Source organism: Dipodomys spectabilis, unplaced genomic scaffold, assembly GCF_019054845.1.
Source record: "Dipodomys spectabilis isolate Male_0828 unplaced genomic scaffold, ASM1905484v1 ptg000073l, whole genome shotgun sequence".
NCBI lineage: Eukaryota > Metazoa > Chordata > Mammalia > Rodentia > Heteromyidae > Dipodomys > Dipodomys spectabilis.
This window is the reverse complement of record NW_024870750.1, coordinates 4,488,272-4,511,538: the sequence shown is the minus strand read 5'-3', so window position 1 is coordinate 4,511,538 and position 23,267 is coordinate 4,488,272. Positions and strand designations below refer to the sequence as shown.

General features: G+C 38.3%; 1 protein-coding gene across 1 annotated transcript in view; it reads left to right on the top strand.

Annotated features, from left to right (window-relative positions):
- Window positions 1-23,267, top strand: part of Ccdc175 (coiled-coil domain containing 175) — a 52,859-nt gene that overhangs the window by 15,337 nt on the left and 14,255 nt on the right. Inside the window, exons 6-14 of the mRNA XM_042682515.1 lie at window positions 1,486-1,608; window positions 9,059-9,168; window positions 11,761-11,842; window positions 15,121-15,257; window positions 17,767-17,877; window positions 18,495-18,566; window positions 19,594-19,729; window positions 21,112-21,243; window positions 22,932-23,070. Of these exons, the coding sequence (XP_042538449.1) occupies window positions 1,486-1,608; window positions 9,059-9,168; window positions 11,761-11,842; window positions 15,121-15,257; window positions 17,767-17,877; window positions 18,495-18,566; window positions 19,594-19,729; window positions 21,112-21,243; window positions 22,932-23,070 (1,042 nt within the window). The remainder of the gene's footprint in view (window positions 1-1,485; window positions 1,609-9,058; window positions 9,169-11,760; window positions 11,843-15,120; window positions 15,258-17,766; window positions 17,878-18,494; window positions 18,567-19,593; window positions 19,730-21,111; window positions 21,244-22,931; window positions 23,071-23,267) is intronic.

Below are 23,267 nucleotides of genomic sequence, written 5' to 3'. Positions count from 1 at the left end.
GGTTCTCTATGAGCCCTCCTCCACTGTGTCTGATGGGGTAGGGGCACAGAGTGCTCAATCCTGGAACAGCAATGAATCCTTAAGGAGAGTCATGTGCCAATAGGTTAGACCAACTGAGGCTAAAGACATACGACAGGCCCTGGTCACATCCAGTTCATTTCCTTACCCCCTTGATAAAGGAAAACCTATCACAAATGTCAGTGTATCTTCAAACCCATCAGATCGTCCCTACATAAACAAAATATTGTTTGCCAGTGTTTGCTCTATAATTATAAGACATTGGGAGAAGAATCTAGCCAACCAAAGTATGCATGTGGATTTCTAATTTTCAGTGAAATTGATTAATCATCACATTTTATTTACGTTCATTTCAGCCTTGATACAGAAATAAGTGCGTAGGATCACATTCATTCAGAGTAGCTACTTTAGATGAAGTAGTTGCTGGATTAAATGGAAAGTTTTCAGATGCAGATTTTCACAGTTCTTGAATACAGACTTGAATATCTTTCTTAGATTTTCCTACTTATTACCTTATCCTTGATCACTTGTTTTGCATGCAAATCTATTTGATTTTGATAAGGAAGTCATCACGCATTTTATTAGGGTCTGGCAATGATCAGAATCTGTTTGATCTTGGGCTGAGAGTGTGACTCAAGCAGAAGAGCGCCTGCTCAATGTGAGGCTCAGAGTTTCAAACCTCAATTTAACCCCCTCAAAAAAAAAGTTTGAAAGAATATATTGATTTTAGTAAAATGAAAATAAATCATCCAGGGTTAGAAGCTACCTTTTCTTCGCTGATTTTTTTTTATGCTGTCTTTATTTGGTTTTCTTTCTCATTAAGTAATATAAATTTGGAGACCTAGAAAATTCCTAATTTTCCTTTGACAATCCTAATCTGTCTAGTCATTGTAAATTTTGCAACCATTACTAAGGTGTTTTGCTCATAAATCACGACAATGATAATTTACTTTTTTATATATATGGGGGTTTGAACTTAGAGCCTCACGCTTGCTTTAGTTTCCTTACTCAGTTGATGTTCTACCATGTGAGCCATGCTTTCAATTCTACTTTTAGGAGATAGAATCTTGTGCTCTTTTCTTCCCAGTCTGGCTTCAAACTACAGTCCTCCAGATATGAGGATTTATGGCTACTTCCAAGTAGCCATACTTAGGTGTGAGCAAACATTTATTAGTGTTATTGCTATTAATGCTTGTTAATAGCACTAATAAATATTATTAATGATGATTCATATTATTGCCCTTGTAATTTACTATTTCATTTTTGAATATAATTTAATCCATAGGGTCCATCATTTATATTTGATCTTGCAAAATAAATGAATTCTGATTTTGTTTTACTTTGTTAGTATATTTAGATTGACTAGAGCACATGTAAATTGAATATAAATTAAGTTGACAATTCAATAGATTTTCTAAACTCTTGTGCTAAATGGCTTTTTAATTGGTTTACTATTTGTCACTACAGATAACTGAAATCAAAACTCAGTGTGACAGTAAGAGGAAGGAGACTTACGTAAGGAAGAAAATACTCGATAGATTAAAAACAAAAATGAAGGAAATGAATCAAACAGTTACTGATACCTCAGAGGTAAGAAGGGATAAACTATGTTCTATCAAGTCTGATCTGAGCATCTCATTAAAAAAAATTGACTTTGGCCCATTGCAACAATAAGAAGTACAAGTTGTCATGTCGAAAATGAACTTTACAACTTTGGTGGGGGGGGGGAAGATTGGGGGGGCTGGGGGGGAGACTGGGAAGGGATGTGAAGGGCAAACAAAGGAGGAGGCTACAATGCTTGATAAGAAAAGTACTCATTATCTTGCCCATGTAATTGTAACCCCTCTGTACAGTATGTTCACAATAAAAAATAAAAAAAAAAATTGACTTTGGAGTGGGGTGGGGGGAGATGGGGAGTGGAGGGGTGGGCAGATGGGAAGGGATGGGAAAGGGAAACAAAGGAGGAGGCAACAATGCTTGATAAGAAATGCTTGATTGTAACCCTTCTGTACGGTATTTTCATAATTATATATATATATATATATAAAAATTGATTTGAATGCATCTTTATGCTATTCTGGAAGAGAACTTTTGACATGTTAACGTTTTCTGACATTCTGTGTGTGGGTGGGTGGGTGTGCCAATACTGGGTCTTGAACTCAGAGCCTCATGTTCCTCCTGGCACTCTACCATTTAATTCAGACCTCCACTTCTAGCTTTTTGGTGGTTAATTAGAGATAAACATCAGTTGAATCTGTGTGCCCTAGGCTGGCTTCAAATAGTAATCCTCAGATCTCAGCCTCCTAAATAGCTAGGATTACAGGTATGAATCACCAGCACCCAGCTTCTGACTTTTTATTTTTTAAAGAATCACAGTACTGTGCTTTTCTTCTTTAGGAATATAGTGGGCAGAGGAAGTTTTGGTTGTCTTTGGTACAAACTGTATATGAATAGCTCAAATACTGTGAGTCGTTGATTTTTTTTTAAATCCTCTAAAACTAGCTAACTATGTGTGATAACCTTACAATCTGCATTAATGTGAGGTATAATTAACTTGAAAAAGAGACAATTTGTCTATTTGAATTACAGAAGACCTCACAGTTTTTCAGTTTGTTTATTTATTTATTTATTTTTAATTTTTGGTCAGTGGCGGTGGGTCTTGAACTCTGGGCCTGGGTGCTGTCCTTCAGCTCTTCGGCTCAAGGCTAGTGCTCTGCCACTTGAGACACAGTGCCACTTCTGGTTTTCTGGTGATTTATTGGAGATAAGAGTCTCATGAAAACTCCTGCCTACGCTGGCTTTGAACTGTGATCCTCAGATCTCAGCCTTCTGAGTAGCTAGGATGACAGATGTGAGCCACTGGCGCCCAACTAGTTTAATTTTTTAAAATCATCACATGTAGAAACTTGTGGGACACAGCAAAAGCAGTCCTGAGGGGCAAATTTATTGCCCTCAGTGCCCACATCAAGAGAATGGAGACAGACCAAGTAAATAATCTCATGCTGCAACTAAAACAGCTAGAAAAACAAGAAAAAATGGGACCTAAAGCTACTAGACGAAGCCAGATAACCAAATTGAGAGCAGAGATTAACCAATTAGAAAATCAGAAAACCATAACCAAAATAAACCAAACAAAAAGCTGGTTCTTTGAAAAAATAAACAAAATTGATGGCCCTTTGGCAAGATTAATTAAAAAAAGAAGAGAGGAAACCCATATTAATAGGATTAGGGATGCCACGGGAAACATCACAACACGTACCCAAGATATCCAAACAATTCTAACAGACTACTTTCAAAAGCTATACTCTCTAAAGGAAGAAAATCTGGCGGAAATGGATGCATTTTTAGAGAAATACAAGTTACCCAAACTGAGCAAAGAAGAAGTTAACCAATTAAATAAGCCAATATCCTATAATGAGATACAGGAAGCTATCAAAAGTCTTCCAACAAAAAAAAGCCCAGGACCAGATGGATTCACAGCAGAATTCTATAAGACCTTTAAAGAAGAACTAATACCCATACTCCTCAAGCTCTTCAGAGAAACAGAGAAGGAGGGAGCTATCCCAAACTCATTCTACAAAGCCAATATCACACTCATCCCCAAACCAGGCAAAGACCCAACCAAAAAGGAGAATTACAGGCCAATCTCCTTGATGAACACAGATGCAAAGATCCTTAACAAGATTCTAGCTAACAGAATCCAGAAACACATAAAAAAAATAATACACTATGATCAGGTAGGCTTCATCCCAGAGACACAGGGATGGTTTAACATACGTAAGTCAATAAATGTAATCCAGCATATCAACAGAGCCAAGGTCAAGAATCACATGATTATCGCCACAGATGCAGAAAAGGCCTTTGATAAAATTCAACATTCATTCATGCTAAAAGCTCTGGAGAAAATAGGAATAGAAGGAACATTTCTAAAAACAATAAAAGCCATTTATGACAGACCAATAGCCAATATTATACTTAATGGGGAAAAGCTACAACCAATCCTCCTAAAAACAGGAACAAGGCAAGGATGTCCACTGTCTCCACTCCTCTTCAACATAGTCCTAGAACCCTTAGCCAGGGCAATAAGGCAAGAAAAAGACATTAAAGGGATCCGCATAGGGAAAGAAGAAGTGAAACTATCCCTTTTTGCAGACGACATGATACTATACCTCCACGATCCCAAAAACTCCATCCCCAAACTTTTAGAAATCATAAGTCACTTCGGCAAAATAGCAGGATACAAAATAAACCCACAAAAATCAGTTGCCTTCCTATACACTGATAACGCACAGGAAGAGAGGGAAATAAAGGGAGCAACCCCATTCACAATAACCTCCCAAAAAATAAAATATTTAGGAATTAACCTAACCAAAGATGTAAAAGAACTATTTAATGAGAACTATAAAAAGTTAAAGAAAGAAATTGCAGAAGACACTAGGAAATGGAAAGACCTCCCATGCTCCTGGATAGGCCGACTTAATATAGTAAAGATGGTGATACTTCCAAAACTAATATACAAATTCAATGCAATTCCTATTAAAATCCCAATGACGTACATCACTGAAATACAGAAAACAGTCCAAAAATTTATATGGAACAACAAAAGACCTAGAATAGCCAAAACAATTCTAGGGGATAAAGACAATATGGGAGGGCTATCCATGCCGAACTTCAAACTCTACTACAGAGCTATAATCACAAAGACAGCATGGTACTGGCACAAAAACAGACCCGAAGACCAATGGAACAGAATAGAAGATCCAGATATAAATCCACAGGCCTACAGCCAGCTGATATTCGACAAAGGAGCCAAAGACATACAATGGAAGAAACACAGCCTCTTCAACCGCTGGTGCTGGGAAAACTGGGCAGCCACATGCAGAAAACTAAAAGTGGACCCCAGCCTATCACCATGCACCAACATCAACTCAAAATGGATTAAAGACCTTAACATTAAACCTGAATCTCTGAAACTACTGCAGGACAGAGTAGGAGAGACACTTGAACTAATAGGCACAGGAAGGAACTTCCTGAACAGAGTCCCAGGGTCACAACAAGTTGGAGAGAGACTCGACAAATGGGACTACCTTAAAATAAAAAGCTTCTGCACAGCTAAATCTATCGCAACTAAGCTAGAAAGACAACCAACTAATTGGGAAAAAATATTTACCAGCAATATATCAGACAAGGGGTTAACATCCTGTATATACAGGGAACTCAAGAAACTAATCCCTCCCAAACCTAACAAACCAATTACTAAATGGGCAAGGGAACTAAAGAGGGACTTCTCAAATGAAGAAATAAAAATGGCAAAGAAACACATGAGGAAATGTTCATCATCCCTGGTGGTGAAGGAAATGCAAATAAAGACAACCCTGAGATACCACCTTACCCCAGTCAGAATGTCCCACATCCACAAATCAGCCAACGACAAATGCTGGAGGGGATGTGGAGAAAGAGGAACCCTATTACACTGCTGGTGGGAATGTACACTTATACAACCACTTTGGAAAGCAGTCTGGAGGGTCCTTAGAAAGCTAAAGATTGACCTCCCTTACGACCCAGTCATACCACTTCTAGGCATCTACCCTGAACAACAGGAACCAATATACAAGGACACGTGCACCTCCATGTTTATTGCAGCACTGTTTGCAATAGCTAGGATATGGAAACAACCTAGGTGCCCCACCACAGATGAATGGATCCAAAAATTGTGGTATCTATACACAATGGAATATTATGCAGCCATTAGAAATGACAAAATAATGGCATTTGCAGGGAAATGGATGGAGCTAGAAGGAATCATGTTGAGCGAGGTAAGCCAAGAACGAAGAGACAAACGGTACATGGTCTCCCTCATAAGTGGATGCTAAATCCAAAAGGTTAGGTGATACGACAAAACTAACAGGACTTAAGAAACAAAGAACTCCCGCTCATCTGGTTGAACCACTACTAAATATCCTCATGCTGCTGATCACAAATATGGTATATAACATGTGAACACTGTTATATATTACAGACTGTGGTAGACAATTTGCTCCAGGGAAGTTAGAATGAACTTGTGACTTTGAAATTATGTAATCATTTAATCACAATAAAAAAAAAAAAAAAAAAAAAGAACCTCGGGGAAGGGAGGGAGGGAGGGGATGGTAGGGGGAAAACAATGGAGGGGGTAACAATGTTCAAGAGGAAGTGTACTCATAACCTCACTCATGTAACTGTAACCCTTGTATAGTAGCTTTACAATAAAAAATAAAATAAAAAAAAATCATCACATGTATTGAAAACCAGCACAGTAACATGTATTTGTGAGGATTATCTTTATTTTAAAAATCAGAATATTGGTGTTCTAGAAGGTGACTGCAAGTATGAAGAGGTTAGTATCATTAATATCATTATGTACTCTGTATCAATTAAAGCAGAAATACCTTCTACCACAATTAGTTGAATGAATCATTAGAATATCTGTTCTATGTGTATTGAAAATCATGTAAAACCATGCTCATGTCACAGTGACACAGAATCATGGCTCTGCTCACTTTAATTACAGTATATCAGTTATGATATACAATTAGGTAACAGTTATAAAAAAAATAAAATATTTGGGGCTGGGAAGGTGGCTCAGTGGTAGAGTGCTTGCCTTGCATGCTCGAGGTCCTGGGCTCGATTCCTCAGTACCACATAAGAAAAAAGCCAGAAGTGGCACTGTAGCTCAAGTGGTAGAGCGCTAGCCTTGAGCTGAAGAGCTGAGGGACAGCGCCCAGGCCCAGAGGTCAGGCCCCACGACCAGACCCAAAAAATAAATAAATAAAATATTTCTCCCAATATGGGCATTTAAGGTATCTGGTTTTGGATTGTCTGTGTGTGTGGTACTGGGATTGAATCCTACACCTCACAAATGCAAGCACTCTATCGCTTGAACTATACCCCCGGCTGTTTTTGCTATTAGTTTTTCAGGTAGGGGCTCAGGAACTTTGTCCTAGGCGGCCTTGCAATCCATACCCTCCCGCTCTCACTTTCTGAGTAGCTAGAATCACGGGCTTCTGCCACCATGCTTTCTCGTTTTTTACATTTCAACATAGCAAGGATGAATAAATCAGACCAGATTTACAAGAAAATATAGAAGTGAAACAAAACATATTTTGCCTGTATGCTCGAGTTTATATTTCCACCCCACAAAACCTAACATGGGGAAATTAAGTATATGTTCCTTAATTTCTACCCCGAGATCTGTAGGGCCAAATTAGATGGCAACTATAAACTCATCCCAAGTCCTTCTCCATTTTCTCAGTCCAGCCTGCCTGAACTATAATGGTATATAAAACTAGTGTGTATATAATGTATATTACAAATATATATACTATGTATATTATACATATATGTTTATATATATATATTCTTTGCCTGTTGCAAAGAATTTTTGTGGAGACAAAATGTTGCCATGCCTATCATCAGACTATTAGCTCAGGGCTTTGTATTTGGTAATGATTCCACATCTGGTTATGGACCCAGACCACAGAGAAGTTCAGATTTTTGTTGTTGTTTTGAGAAACAGTCTCACTGTGTAACACAGACTGGCCTGTGGTTTTTCTCAAACTCATAATTCTCAGCCTCCTAAATGCTGGGATTACAGGTGTATGTGAACTTCCATGACCAGCTAGAAGTTCAGATTAACCTACATGTAGCACTTTTCAGTTGTAAGACTCTAGCCAGGTCAAGGTGATGCAGTGTTGGCAGAAGAGAATAAATGGGTGGGATTCTAAGGCAGGCCACACATTCAGGTAAAAATGACTGACACCTAGAAGTAACACGTCAAGAGAAACAGACCTTCAGCATTAGCCGTGAGCCTGATAATTTATCAGAGATTTTTCAACACGCTGCTAACTTTGATGGCAGTCCTAGAACTTCAGGCTCCTATTAACTCTAGTACTAGCTGTGGCCCACAAGTTTAGCCTTATAGATGCTCTAGAGAAAGAAACTGCTTTGAGTAGTTTTCACCCACCTATTGTACACCCACAGGTGTTTTTCTTACCCCACCAATGTCCAAAGCTAGATGATTTAAATAATCTGTCTCTATGTCAGAGAGATGTGATGGCTGTCTTATTTAACACTTTGTTTAAGAACAATTTATTTGAAGCTGAGAGCTGGTGGCTCATATCTGTTAATCCTAGCTACTCAGAGGCTGAGATCAAGGCTTGAAGCCAGCCTGGGCAAAAAAGTCAATGAGACTATCTCCAATAAACTACTTTCCCCTAAAAATAAACGCAATATAAAAGCTAGTGGTAAAACACTACCCATGGTCAAAGGAAGCTAAAGTACAGCTCCCAGGACCTGAGATCAATCCAGCTCAAGGACTGGCATAAAAATAAATAAGTAAGTAAATAAATAAATAAGAACAATGTATTTGAGCAACCTTCCCTCACTCTATTTTCTCTCATAAGGTGAAATGAATTTGTTTGATTTCCCTCTTCTTTATACCACAACTTCATTGTAAAAGTATCTGTTCTACTATTAATTTTCCCCAACAATTTTCCATCTTTTAAGGCCCAGTATGTGTTCATTCTTTCTCATATTAACCTGAGATAATACCTTGAAGATAATTATGACAATACTAATTGTCATGAAAGTAAGAATTTACTTACATTTTCAAAAAATGTTAGATAAAATTTGTTCTGTCTTACAAGTTTTTAAAATTTATTTAATAGTGTTCACATTCTCATTGCTGTGTTCAGTCATCCACCACATTTAAGTTTAGGTTTTCTGATGATTTTACTATTATTTTTGACCAAATTTAATAATTATAAGGATTAGAGCGCTAGCCTTGAGCTGAAGAGCTGAGGGACAGCGCTCAGGCCCAGAGTTCAGGCCCCACAACTGGACCCCCCAAAAATAATAATAATTATAAGGATTACTTTTTTCCTACTAAAGGATAGTCCCAGTGTACATAATGAATGATTCATGAATATTTAGTGAAATGGAACTGCTATTATGAATCATTTGATGATAATTGTATGTCATACTTCTGTTGAATTTCCAATAGGTTGTTAGTGAGCACAATTTAGAGACATCACGACTACAGTCAGCAATAAATACCTGGAAAGATCAGGTTGAAAATATGAAGAAAGCTTGTACTGTTATGGACGAAAAAATGTGAGTGGTATTCCTTTTTACTGAAGTAAGACTAGTTTTCTACCATTGGTCAAACACATGAGACAATCACTTTACAAAGACAAAAGGTATATTTTGGTTCCCAGTTTTTTTCTTTTCTTTTATTGTAAAGATGCTGTTCAGAGGGGTTACAGTTACATGAGTAAGATAATGAATAAATTTCTTGTCCAGTATTGTTACCCTCTCCTTTGTTTTTCTCCTACTACCTCTTCTCTCCCCCATCTCCTCCACTTCTCCCCCCACCAAAGTTGTAAAGTTCATTGCCAACATAGTGTCTTGTGAGTATCATTGTTGCAATGGGTCATCCTGTGTCCTTGTCTCAGCATTTTGTTATTCCCTTTCTCCTCCTCAAATTAGATAAATGTATATACAAGATGCAGGGTACCAAAATCAAATACAGTGACAACAGGGGATTTACCATAGGAGGAAGAATATACAAAAGAAACAAAAAAAGAAATCACATAGTTCAGTAAAAACAACAACAACGAAAAACCTCTTGTGTCCATATCTTGGGGTTCATTTTGCTTAGCAGCATCTTATATGGTCATATGTACATAACTTCTGAGCTTTTCTGCTCATCTGCTAAGATTATCCTAGACATATACTAATTGTTGCAAATAAGGAAAACCACAGGACCTATAAGGTTCCAGTCCATGATCATTTGGCTCCATTGTTTGGTGCCTATGGCAAGGCAGCACATGATGGTATCAATGTATAGCAGAGAAAAATCCATTTACCTCATAGTCAGGAAGCCAAAGGAAGAGGAAGCCACTGGGGTGGTAGAGCACTTTCCATGGGCATGTCAGCCAAAGGCCTAAAGGCTTCCCATGAGGCCCCGTCTCTTAAAGGCTCCACAATCTTCCAGTATCAAGTCTTTAATATATAATCCTTTAAGGGATACTTAAGGTTCCCCAGTCAATATGCTACTCTCATTTTTAAATATGTCTTTAATACTTCCATGGAAATTATATTTGCTTAGTTTACCCAGATTTGTGTGAGAGCTTCACACAATCACCTGTTCATTTTGAGATTAGCTAGTCTTACCCATGACCGAGAGAATTTTTTTTAATGCGGATGATGTCATCACTTTGGAAAAATGGAAAAACTCAGAATGTGTTATCCTCACTTCCATTCATGACTCCCTACAAACAAAACTGCCAGAAAAGGAAGTGTTATGGGGATATGTTGTAAGGCTACAATTCACCACATTGTTTGTTATATGCTGTTTATACTCAAAGTGGCCTACAGAACCTGCTGAGAAAATACAAGCAGGCCTTGTAGAAAAATATTCCCTACATCCAAAAGCTCACATCTGTGAGCTTTCCCTCATGAAAGTACCTTGTACTCTTTATCTGCATCCAGTTTTCTTCTTGGAGGACACATAGCAAAGCCCGCCTCTGCCAAACCTTGGGAAACAACCTGTCACCTATTTTCAATTTTGGTACTAATTAAGCTTTCCTACTTGTGAAATCTTATGATACTGGGTATAAACATTACTTATTTATACATATTATATATATGTATATACCATAATTGATCTTAAACAGAGTTTTTAATGTTCTACAACCCTGAAACAGCTCTTCTCATTGACATTCCAGGTCATTTAATGTAACACCACCATTGACCTCTGTATCCAAACTAAAAAAGCCTAAGAGTCATTCACTACTTCTGCTTTCCCCTTTACCTAGCCCTACCCCATTGCAGTTACAAATCCAGAGGCTCATCTTGTTACCCTCATCCTTGATCTATATCTAGACTGCACTTAATGCTGCCTGTGATCACTACATCCTTAATCTGACTACAACTGTAGCCTTACCACAGTTTGTTCTCCCTCGCTGTTATCTTTCTCCACAAAGTAACCAGACTCACTTCTATAAGATCAGAATCCATTTTTTGTTGCTCTTGTGCCTTAAAAAAGTCTTCCCTTGAACTCTTATCTTATTTTCAAGTCTTTATCCCTTCAACCTTATGAAATCTTTTCCTTAAATACAGCAAGCTTACCCTTGAGCACAAAAGCTCAGGGACAGGGCCCCACGATCAGCATAAAAATAATAAAATTTAATAAATATTGCCAGATTTAGCCTGCCTCTGGGTTTTCTCCTTTGCTGTCTCTTCTTCCTTCTGATCTGTTCATGGCTGGCTCCTTACCACTCAGCTTTACCCACCAGCTGTCCCTAACTACTTGTCCGGAGGAGCATTCTTATTCTCAAGACCTTAGTCTTCGGTACCCTACTCCGTGTTCTTTGGAACATCTAACACTTTCTGAAATATATTATTGATTCTTTGATTCCTTGTGTCTATTATAACGACTCCACTAGAATGCAATTTCCATGAGAGCTGTGGATTTTGCATATACTCTATCCCTAATACCTACAACAGGTCTGGCAGAGTCTAGGTGTTTGACAATTGATTTTTGAATGAATGAATAAATAAAACATCAATTTACTAACTCAAAAGAGTAAAAGAAAGTTCTTCCTAGTAAATATAGGCTGGAACTTTCAGATGCTATAAGTAAATTTTTCTTTGCTGAAAATCATGTCCTAATGTGACTCTGTTGATTTCCTTTGTTCATAGGAAATTTTTTGCAAAACACAAGGAACAAATAGACACTACAACTACTAATGAAAAAGGTGAATATATAAAAAAGATAAAAGAGGTAAGAAGACAGCAGTGATAGCTTTCAGATTATGGTTATATTTTGTTCTTAGTTAATATTTTAAATATGTGTGAGAAACGTACAATTTTAAAGCTGACTAATAATTATGATTGTCAACAAAAAATGGATTGAAATATTTTATCTCCTCCCAATGTATTTTAAATATGTGAAATAGCAAAGGCTGTCCATGTGAATAGAAATTGTCTGTGAAGTGTGATAATTTTACACTAGCAATATCTGTTATTAATGGATATTTTGTGTAAATTATTTACAGAAACTATGATCTTGCTATTTTGTAGGTAAAGTATAGCAAACTGTTCCATATTTATTAAAATTAGTGTTTATTAAAAAGTATTTCAGTCAGGGTTAGCTCTAAGGAAAGTACATTTTGTTTTATTTTTCTTCTTTGTTCTTCTGAGTTTGTTTTCTTTCTCTTTTAATTTTTTTAATGTTTTGTTTTTAGCTCTAGATTTTTTGCATTTTCTAGACTTTTTGAACTCAGTTTAAAAATATTTTATTATAATGAAGTAATTGAGTCTAAGCCAAGACTTATTCACCAATCTTCTATTAGAATAATGAAAACTGGAGTAGGAGGAATATGATTTTGTACCTGAGTCTTGAACTCAGAACCTGAGTGCTGTCTTATAGCTTTTCCACTCAAGGCTGAGGGCTTTACCATGTGAGCCACAGTTCCACTTCCAGCTTTTACTGGCTAATTCGAGATAAGACTCTCAAAGACTTTCCTTCCAGGCCAGCTTTGAACTTTGATCCACCTGAGTAGCTAGGATTATAGTTGTGAGCCACCAGCACCTGAGTAATACAATTAAAATCCAACAAAAGAGACTTGAATAAATATTAGTCATGTTTGCAGTATATTATTGAGTGATGATTGCATTATAAAACCTACTGTGATATAGTCCCATTTGTTTATGTACATGCACAAATACACAGACATACCAGTGATAACTGAACTTTACTCCTGGCATTGAAGAAGAAATGCTCTTGTCATCTCTCTCTCTCACACACACACACACACACACACACACACACACAAATTACATTTGCAAATTTAACTTCCCTAGTCCTAGCATTGTAACATCATACCTTTTGTCTATATCCTCTATCTCTGTCTTATACTATGTCAATCAGGTTATAAAATTCATCTCTTTCACTATATTTTCTAAAACAAATGTAATCACAAACATCTTGGGATCTATTGCAAGCTTTGTTGGGAATTTCAGTTGTTACATGAAAGAATCTCACTGAAGAGCACATTGTGGGGGTGGGGGCAGGGTGAGAGGGCAGTACTCAGATTTAAACTCAAGAGCCCTGCTAGTGCTTGCTAAGCAAATGTCCTGCCACTTGGTCCATACTTCCAGCCCTTTTTTGCTTTAATTATCTTTCAGTTACAGTCTTATAATTTCACCTGGGCTGATATGAGATCATGAACTTGTAGACATGCTATGATGTCCAGCATATTTTTGAGATGCGGGGTGGGGGGGGTGTGAATTTTATTTGCTCAAGGTTGGCCTTAAAGGGAAATCTCTGCTACTTGAATATCTGCTACTTGATCTCTGCTACTTGAATATCTGGGATTACAGATACTAACAACTACACTGGTCCCTCATTCATCCCTTGCTGTAGGAAGTGTGCTTACCTCACTGTTACAAAGCAAAACATCTCTTTCCATCTGAGGCCTGCACCCAGGCCTGTAAATCAGCAGAGACCTTCAAGCACTTCCCACCCAGAAGAATGACCTCCATTGCTTGCATTCTTTCTAGTTTTGGTGCTGTGAACCTTCAGCTATACAGATAGTTTTCCTTTAGAGCTAGTAGCCCTATTCTGATCCTTTTGGCTGAAAGGAACGTGCAAACAAGACAAGGTTCATTGGGTGGTCAGTTTTAAACTTGCCTTTTGTTTTCTGAGCAAAATATGTTTTTCTTTCCATTTATCCCCCTTTCTTTGTAGACGCTTCGACAGCCTTCAGGCAATGGCTCCACATTCCCCAGCTCTCATAATTATCTAATAGTCCAGGACCTATATGCTGACATAGTTCTTGTGTTTAGAAGGGCACATATAGAGAGATTTCCCTTCCCTTATTAGCTCTCAGCCATATGCCAAGGATACAAGTGAGTAATGATTACCAAGGGAGGAGGCCCTGAACCATTTATTGTTTGTACTAGGCTAGAAACTGGACTGTTTGAGGCATCGATCAGAATTCTCCCGACTTATTGAAGACCAGTTCAAAGATGACATTAAATTCTATTAAGGGTAGAGCTTTCACTTTTCTTCCCAATATCTCCCCTTGTCTTCTACCTCTTCCCACCGCAGCCCTTCCACTCTCAACTTCTACACCTTCAGCTTCTCAAGCTTCCACACAGAAATAACACAATGCAAGGTTCGTATTTCTGTGCCTGGATTATTTCACTTAACGTAATGTCCTCATTTATGTTGTTTCACGCAATCGGATTTTATTCTTTTCTAAGTCTGGACAGTATTCCCTGTGTGCATAAACCACATTTTCATTATCCGCTCACTCACTGATAGACATGTGGCAGGTGCTTCAGTGAACACAGGAGTGCTGGTGTTTCTTCCACACACTGTTTTCATTTCTTTTGGCTCAGTAGGAGTAGCCTAATGTTTTTATTATTAAATATTATATTCACCTGGAAAAGTTCTGAAAATATATAGTATCTGTGTATATATAAAAAAAACCTTTGATGAATTTGTTATTCATTTGAATAACAGAAATATATTGGTCTTTTGCTTCTTGTGTGTAAGAGAGAGAGAGACAGAAAGAGAGAGGAAGAGAGAAAGAGAGAGAGAGAGGGTGGGAGAGGGAGAGAAAGAGGACAGAAAGTATCGTGGGGCATGAATTCAGAGCCTGGGTTCTGTCTTTTAGCTTTCTGCTCAGGTGTTGAATTCTATCACTTGAGCCATACCTCTGCTTCTGGTTTTTTGCTGATTGATTGGAAATAAAAATTGCATGGATTTGTCTGTCTTGTTTCAAAATTGCGGTCATCAGATCTCTGCCTCCTGAGTAGCTAGGATCAGAGGCATGCATCACCCGTGCTGGGGTCACATGTCTATACATTTTACATCACTTATTGGACAGGGTCCAAATACATAACTGACATTTTTACATCAGAATCAAGTCACTAGGCATTTACAGCATATTTGGGCAGGTGACCTGTGTTAGTCACTGGAAGTTGCTTGATGTACCGTTCCTCTATTGAACCATGAACAAACCTCTCAGACAACTCTTGTTTTTTCTCTAGGTGCTAATAAACCTGCAGCAAGTCCAAGTTGAGAACACAAATCTACGTGGGAATATGTTTACTGTTTCCAGACAACATAAGATTTTCTTAAGTGATGAGGAAAAAGCTTTTATGCAATACAAGAAGCTCTATGAAGAGTATGTTTGTACCCATGATCCCTACATTAGTCAATGTGTCATAGTTAATGGGGTGTTGTACTTGCTGTCCAACTGCTGGTTCCCCACTAAACTCATCCTAGTTTTAAAACCTACTAACCACAATGAAATGTTCTTTACCCAGCAATAAGTAAACATGCTTCTAATTTGGGCTTATAGTGCCAAATCTATTTTTAAAAAACAAAGACTTATCAGTTTTTTGAGAGAATAGTTGTGTTTTTATTTTGTGGGTCTAGCCAGAGAAAATATGATATCTGCCTTCATTAAAAATAGCTCAACATAGAGCCGGGTGCCAGTGGCTCACACCTGTAATCCTAGCTACTCAGGAGACAGATCTGAGGATCACGGTTCAAAGCCAGCCTGGGCAAGGAAAGTCCGTGAGACTCTTATCTCCAATAAACCACTAGAATACCCGAAGTGGCGCTGTGGCTCAAGTGGTAGAGCGCTCGCCTTGAGCTGAAGAGCTGAGGGATAGCGCTCAAGCCCAGGGTTCAAGCCCCACGACCCAAAAAAAAAAAAAAAATAGCTCAACATGTATATTTTCTTTTTTTTAGAGAAGGATTTAGTTATTGACACAGAGATTTAGAAATTTCTCTTAAGGAATCACTTACCTTTCACTACCTATCTGACTCCATTTAGTCATCCAGGTTTGTTCATTTCACTTCCCAAACATATCTATACTGCTTTCCAGCTGTATTTTTTCCAACTGCATTTTGCTCCTTCATGTCTTTGTTTTGGCTTGCCTCTCAAATTTTTTTTCCCATTTTGTCATTTTTCATCTCAACTTGTCTACTTTCTTTCCACACTACAAACACTACAACTGATTAAAGGTGAGTACCAAACTCTTTGTCCCCTGGACTGCAAACAAATCAGAGAAGTCACGCTATCTTACCCCTTTGTACACTTAGGACCTCATACATTGTCTAGAAAGTAGTGGATATTCACCAATGTTTTCTTTATGAATATCAGCATTCAATTATACGATAGTTATTCTTACACTCAAAGCTAATCTCACAGAAGTGTAATTTTGGTAGCTAGGCCTACTTACCCTTAGCTAAACTTATGTTCGTTGCTATAGTATTTAAGCTACAAAGGATTGTTACAATCCTTGTGTTGATTTTGTCCAATTGCATGGAGTACTGAGAGTGATAGTGTTAGAATTCTTCACACAAAGACCTCTCCCAGATGAATACTAAGTTGTCATTTGGGATCATAAGATGTACTGATGATAAGCTATCCTCATGGGCTTTTGTCTTAGTCAACATAAGCTACCATAACAAAATGCCATCCACTGGTTTGCTTAAACATGCAGAGGCCAGGATTCCCTCCTACCAGCTTATATATGGCTGTTTTCTAGTTAAAGAGGAAGGAAGGGATGATTTTCCTGTATCATTTCTTACAAGGACATTATTCCCATCGTGAAGACCCCACCATCCTGACCTTCTCAAAGACCCTGTGTTTATTATGGGCACAAATCTTATGATGGTCATTTCTGTCATTCCAAATCATCTAAATTTTAATTTAGCTAATTTTTTTCTCACTGTGAAGCAATGCCAGCATTCTATATTTAAATTCAAATACATAAACATGTAAATGTAGAAAGTGAAAGCTACTTGAATCTCTCCACATTTGCGGTTAAGATTTCAAAATGTAAATTCTGGAGGAGGGGAATGGTTCAGTCCATCACAGTTTGAAAGTGTGTCACTTTAATGCAGTACTCTCTGTTATGCACAGCCTCTTACCATATACTTCCCCAGCCCTTATTATTCTCTCTTTCAAGTTGAGACAAATATGTCTTGACTTTTTTTTTTGGTTAGTTGTGGGGCTTGAACTCTGGGCCTGAGCACTGTCCCTCAGCCCTTCAACTCAAAGGCTAGTGCTGTACCACTTGAGCCACAGCGTCACTTCCAGCCTTGACTTTTAAAAAGTCTCATTGGTCTATGCACAACAGTAAGTCAGGTAGTGTAGATGTTTTATGAGTGGTGGAACATAACCACAGGTAGAGTTTCTTATCCAAGGTCGCCCTGTTTTTAAGTATAGAGCCAGTACTCTTAAGTTGGTGTAACTAACTCTCCTTGCTCAGAATATCACGATGGAACTGACCTATACGCTTATCTCAGATGAGGTATATACAATTGGTCTTGCTGCTTTGTGGTTATTATTTCAGTTTATGTTCTTTCAGTGGCTTAGAAATGTCCAACATTTTTATGAAAATTATATGTTGTAGCTACTGCTAGCAAAAATGTGTTGGTGTTTTTACTAGTTTATTTGATAAATCATTTGTATTCTAAACTTTCCAAATTACTTTTGAAATTGTTCATGGTTTGCATGTTTTCTCACCCTGAGGAATTAAAAATGATTCTTTCTTGCCATCATGCATAAGTTGTTGGATTTGATCCTCAGCACTTTAGTTCAATCCTTAGGTTTTAGAAAAAAAAAATGGAAGGTCATTTCCACCTTCAACAGATAACTTTTTTTTAAATCATGACAGAAACCAGAAACAAATAGCATTTATTGCTGAGAAAGAAAACTTCTTATCACAAAGAAAAGCAGACATCAAAAACATGGAAGAAGGACTCGGTGCACTTGAAGACCTTCACCAGTACTTGTTTGTTGTCCATGTGTTTGTTTGTTTGTTTGGGTTTATTTTGGTAGAGGTTGTGGGGTTTGAACTCAGGTCTTTTAGGAAGGTCACTTGAGCCATGCCACCAGAAGTTTCTTGCTTTATTTTCCATTAGGGTCTTACATTTTTCCAGGACTGTCTTTAGCCCACAATCTTCCTACCAACATCTCCCACATAGCTGAGATTACTGTAACTTGTTATCATGCTTGGTGCCAAGATGGTGTTTGTCTTTCATGTTTTTAATTTTCATCCTTCCGTGCATTTTTAACACATGATAACTATAAGCCCATGCCAATGTCTAATGTGTTACTACAAAGGATATTAATAACCGGCCCTTTGTTTCATAGTCTATATAAGTCATTACCATTCAACCTTTCATTATAGAAATAGATAGATCCTGAATTCTCATGATACTTTGGACACAGGTACATTTCAATGATGGAGACCAGTGGCCAGAATATGCCTGAGCATTAACCCAAGGCTGACCCTCTATTTTACATTTCTGTCATTTTAAGTCCCTTTAACTTTTATTTAAAATGTTTCTAATTAATAAAGTAGCATAAATGAAAAATTAATGATGTTTCTCTTATTTTCAGAGCAACAAATGACATATATCGAGAACAAATAAAAATCCTAGGGGATAACCTGGAAAGAGAAAGTCAGAGATCGTAAGTACACATAGATAGATAGATAGATAGATAGACAGATGTGTGTGTTTATGAATAGTGTGTTATCAAGAACTCAAGGGTATGATTTTCCTGAATTAAGTTGCATCTAAGTTCTCTTAGATCTATATGTGTTTGTTAGCTTGAATTTTTGTTTTTTGACATTGAGCAGAACCACGGTTTTCCATTTCAACTAAGTGGAATGATCAGAGAGAGAAACTGAGCAATGCCTGGTGCTTGCTCAGGCTTCCATGTCCACCAGCAATGGTGGTAATGGATAGGGGAAAAGAGAAGAGTGCTTAAGACCCCAGGCTCTGCACATGGCCCCTGGTGGTTGTTCTTCCCTGCTAGCTCTGACCATGACTCACTTATTGAATCCCTTCTCTTTGCTCCCACCCCTGTAAAGTGAGGGATGGGAGTGGTTGTACCACATTATAAACCATAATAAGGTGCTGAAGATCCATGGAAAGTATTTAGATCAAGTGTATCCAGCAGCCACTGGCTAATATTTAGCTGTATTTTACTGTAATGTTTTTGTGGTTGCCACTGACATTAACCTCATGATCTACAAGGCTCCAGTTGCACAGTTTTACCATCCACCAAATAGGTAGCTTTTTTATGTGTGATAGATAAAATTGAGAAGCCCAGAATTTGAAATCTCTTCTTAGCACTTTGGGCAATTTGGAGCGTCCCCTTGCTATTTCTGCCTATGCTTCTTGCTTCTCCACATGCCCCTCAGCGTGCTCATTGCCATGTTCCTTCAATGAAAGGCCTTGAGCTGTTTAGTGTTGTCTGTCTGCTGTTGTCTTGGACATAAGGCAAACATTTCTCATTGGGGAGAAACTTTCAGAGAGAGTACTGAGGAAGCCAATGTTTCCTCTTATTATTTCAGTGATGTGGGGGGATCTGCATTGTTAATGATCCAAGTTGTTTCTGAAAAATCAAAGTAGAATGTCTTTTGTTTGAAATTCCTTCATCTTCTTGGGTAAATTTCTGTGCTTGTGGTAATTATTTTTGGTCTGATCTCTAGTGTTATAAATCAGTGGAAAATAGCGTGTTCAAGAAAAAGGCATCAACGTTGGCTGACTGGTCTCAAGGGAGAGCTAAAAGATATTGCACAGCAAATTGAGGAGGCAGAACTGAAACGAATTGACTTATTGGAAGAGGTAAGGGAACTAAAGGTGCTTAGAATTAACATAGTTCCCTACGTTGCACATCAGTCCTTTCCTTTCAAAAGTTAATTAATTCCTTATATTAAGAGGTCTTCTTTCTGCTGACTTCAAGGTTAGAGTGAATTATTTTCCTTTCTAAGCAATGTGTCCAAAACCAGGAGATTGGTGGTTCAGACCTAGAATTGCATAATCCTAGCTATTTAGGATAGGGAGTCTGGGAATCACAGTTCAAAACTGGCTAGCCTGGGCAAAAAATTCTGTAAGACTCTACAGTTAAGGCTGGGAAGATAGCTCAGTGGTAGAGCGCTTGCCTTGCATGCCTGTGGCCCTGGGTTCGATTCCTCAGCACCACATAAGCAAAATGAAAAAAGCTGAAAGTAGCGCTGTGGCTCAAGTGGTAGAGCCCTAGCCTTGAGCTAAAGAGCTGAAGGACAACGCCCAGGTCCAGAGTTCAGGCCCCACAATTGGACCCCCCCCCTAAAAAAAGGACTCTCCAGTTAAATTAACCAGTGAAAGAAAGAAGGAAGGAAGGACGGAAGGAAGGAAGGAAAGAAAGGAAAGAAAGAAAGGAAGAAAGGAAGGAAGGAAGGAAGGAAGGAAGGAAGGAAGGAAGGAAGGAAGGAAGGAAGGAAGGAAGGAAGGAAGGAAGGGAGAAAGATAGAGAGGAGAGAGAAAGAGAGAGAAAGAGAAAAAGAAAGAGAGAAAGGCAGAAAAACAGAAAGAGAAAGAAAGAAAGGAGGGAGGGAGGAAGGGAGAGAAGAAGTTAGGAAAGAAGGAAGGAAGGAAGGAGAAAGAGAGAAAGAAAGAAAGAAAGGAGAAAGAAAGAAAGAAGGGAGAGAGGGAGGAAGTTAGGAAAGAAGGAAGGAAGGAGAAAGAAAAGAAAGAAAGAAAGGAAGGAAGGAAGGGGGGAAGAAAGGAAGGACAGAAAGGAAGAAAGAAAGAAAGAAGGAAAGAAAAAGAAAAGAAAGAAAGAACAAAAAAGGCAGAAGTGGATCTCAAGCAGTAGAACACAATAGAGTAAAAATGATGAGTGAGAGTATGAGACCCTTAGCTCAAGGGCTGGTACCATCACATACACACAAAGAAAGGAAATAATCTTAAAATAAATGCACGAGAGGAAATACAATTCAGTACTCATACATTTACTCTTTGCCCACCAACCATCCCAAAGCCTCCCACATCGCATGTCATTTGTTTGTAGATAATATATGGTGAAGAACTTAATATACAGAGGGAAAAATAATCTTTTCAGAAGTTACTGACAAATCACATAAGCTGAAAAGTCATAGGCATCAATTTGCCTGAATGCTGAAAAATACAAAGCTGAACACTTACAAGAGAAATGATCCATTTCTTTTTTTCTTCTCTCTAATTAGACCACACAGAGACAAGAAGAAATCGAAGAATTTGTGGCTGAGATAGAAAGACTTTCAATAACGTTAAAAGATGAGAAGCACAAATTTGTTCGCAAACAGAAAAGGTTATTAAAAGAGTTAAACATGTATGAGGTAATTTTTGTATTGCATCTAAGTGTAATGCTGAATGACTGTGGGGGGCAAGCAAGATAAAATAATATCGCATGCTATCCTAAGTAATTCCATGTAAAATAAAGAGGAACAAGAGAAAAGAGTGAAGAAAAGTAAAAGAAAGAACGTGAAGAGAAGTATTTTCCCCCCAATGGGGAAAAAAAAAATCACATACTTCAAATTATGCAGAAGTGCTGCCAGCATCTGCCTTGGGAGCAGTGGCACTGTACAGAAAGTGTGGGAAAATCGGAGAGAGTGAGGAGGAGGCGAGGAGACTAGTAAAGTACATCTCAGAAATCCTTCTTTAAAGCAGGGTATTCTAGTGACTTGAAAACTTCCATATGCCAACCAGGCGTGAAGTAAGGTGTGAATTCTGGGGAAGGTATTGGCAATGGAAGTGCCCAGTGGCCCAAAGATCACAAGTCTGCAAAACACAGCAAACATTTGTACCTTTTCAAGATAAGGACACACCTTGAAAGGCTGGGGTGGGGTAGGGCGGGGGGGGGGGGGGGGGGGGCGGGGGGGGGCCTCCCCGCAGCGCTCCCGTCTGGGACATGGAGGGGGAGGGGAGGGCGGGGTGAAGCAATCATGAGTAGAGCAGAACCAGGAGGATGGTTATAGTGTTCTAGGAATATCTAGTCCTATGACTTTTGTTGTTGTTGTTGTCGGTTGTGGGGCTTGAACTCTGGGGCTGGGCGCTGTCCCTCAGCTCTTCAGCTCAAGGCTAGTGCTCTACCACTTGAGCCACAGCACCACTTCCGGCTTTTTCTGCTTATATGGTGCTGAGGAATGGAACCAAGGGCCTCATGCATGCAAGGCAAGCGCTCTACCACTGAGCCACCTTCCCAGCCCTCTTAATTTTTTTTTTAAAAGAGGTCCAAGAATTGTTCTATTTAAAGCTAAATGAAACAAGTTTGCATAAGTAGACAAGAACTGTTGTGTTCTACTTTGCAAACTTTTGACTCATTTATTTTTAATGTGATAGCAAATTATTCCTACCTCTCTCCATATTTTATTTATATCCAAATGTCTTAGAACTGGTATATACTGGGTTTGTTGGAACCGGGGGAAAGCGGGGGGAGGGGGGAGTGGAGAGGAGGGGAGGCATTGTCATGGGGCTTGAACTCAGGGCCTGGGTATTGTCCCTGAGCTGTTTTGCTCAAGGCTCTACCACTTTGAGCCACAGCTCCACTTCCAGTTTTTGGAAGTACAGCTTCTAGTTAATTGGAGATAAGAGTCTCACAGACTTTCTTGCCCAGGCTGGCTTCAAACTATGATCCTCAAATTTCAGCCTCCTGAGTAGCAGGATTACAGGTGTGAGCCATTAGTGTGTTGCCTGTATATTCTGTTTTTGATGCTCCCCCTTTTTAAAAAAAAATAAAATACAATCAACAAAGGAAATTTTTTTCAAGTATATTTTGGTGATATACATGGTAACAACAGAAATATACTAACTAGTACAGATACAGAACACATGGGAAAGGCAGTTGAATCCAATGTCTTTATAGATTGTCAGAGATAATAACTATTTAGTAAATGCCTAGATACCCTCTTTTTCACTTCAGGATAGAAGGCAGGACTCTCCCTTTGGAAGAATTTACTTTTTTCCCCCCTGAATCCTGTAAAATTTCCAAAATTACACTTCTCAATTAGCCTTATTTTCTTTCAAGGATTTAATTGTTCAGGAAGAACTGGTTTACAAACAAAAAGAAGAGGAACTAATTGTTAGGCTCCCACAACTTCATACAGCAGAAGAAGAGTATGGAAAAACATCTCAAAAGTTAAAAGATGCCTACGCCATTCTTCAATGTATGTATGAAACATTACTCTCCACCCTAGATTGTCTTCCACTAGAAAGGCCAGTGGTGAAATTCATTCAACTTTTCCCAATACCTTTAACCTCTATTTTCCAAGTTTTTCCCTATCTACTAATCTTTTCTTTTCCATACTACAATTTCCTTTTCTCGTTTAAACATTCTTTAAAAATAAGAACTACTAGTTCACTA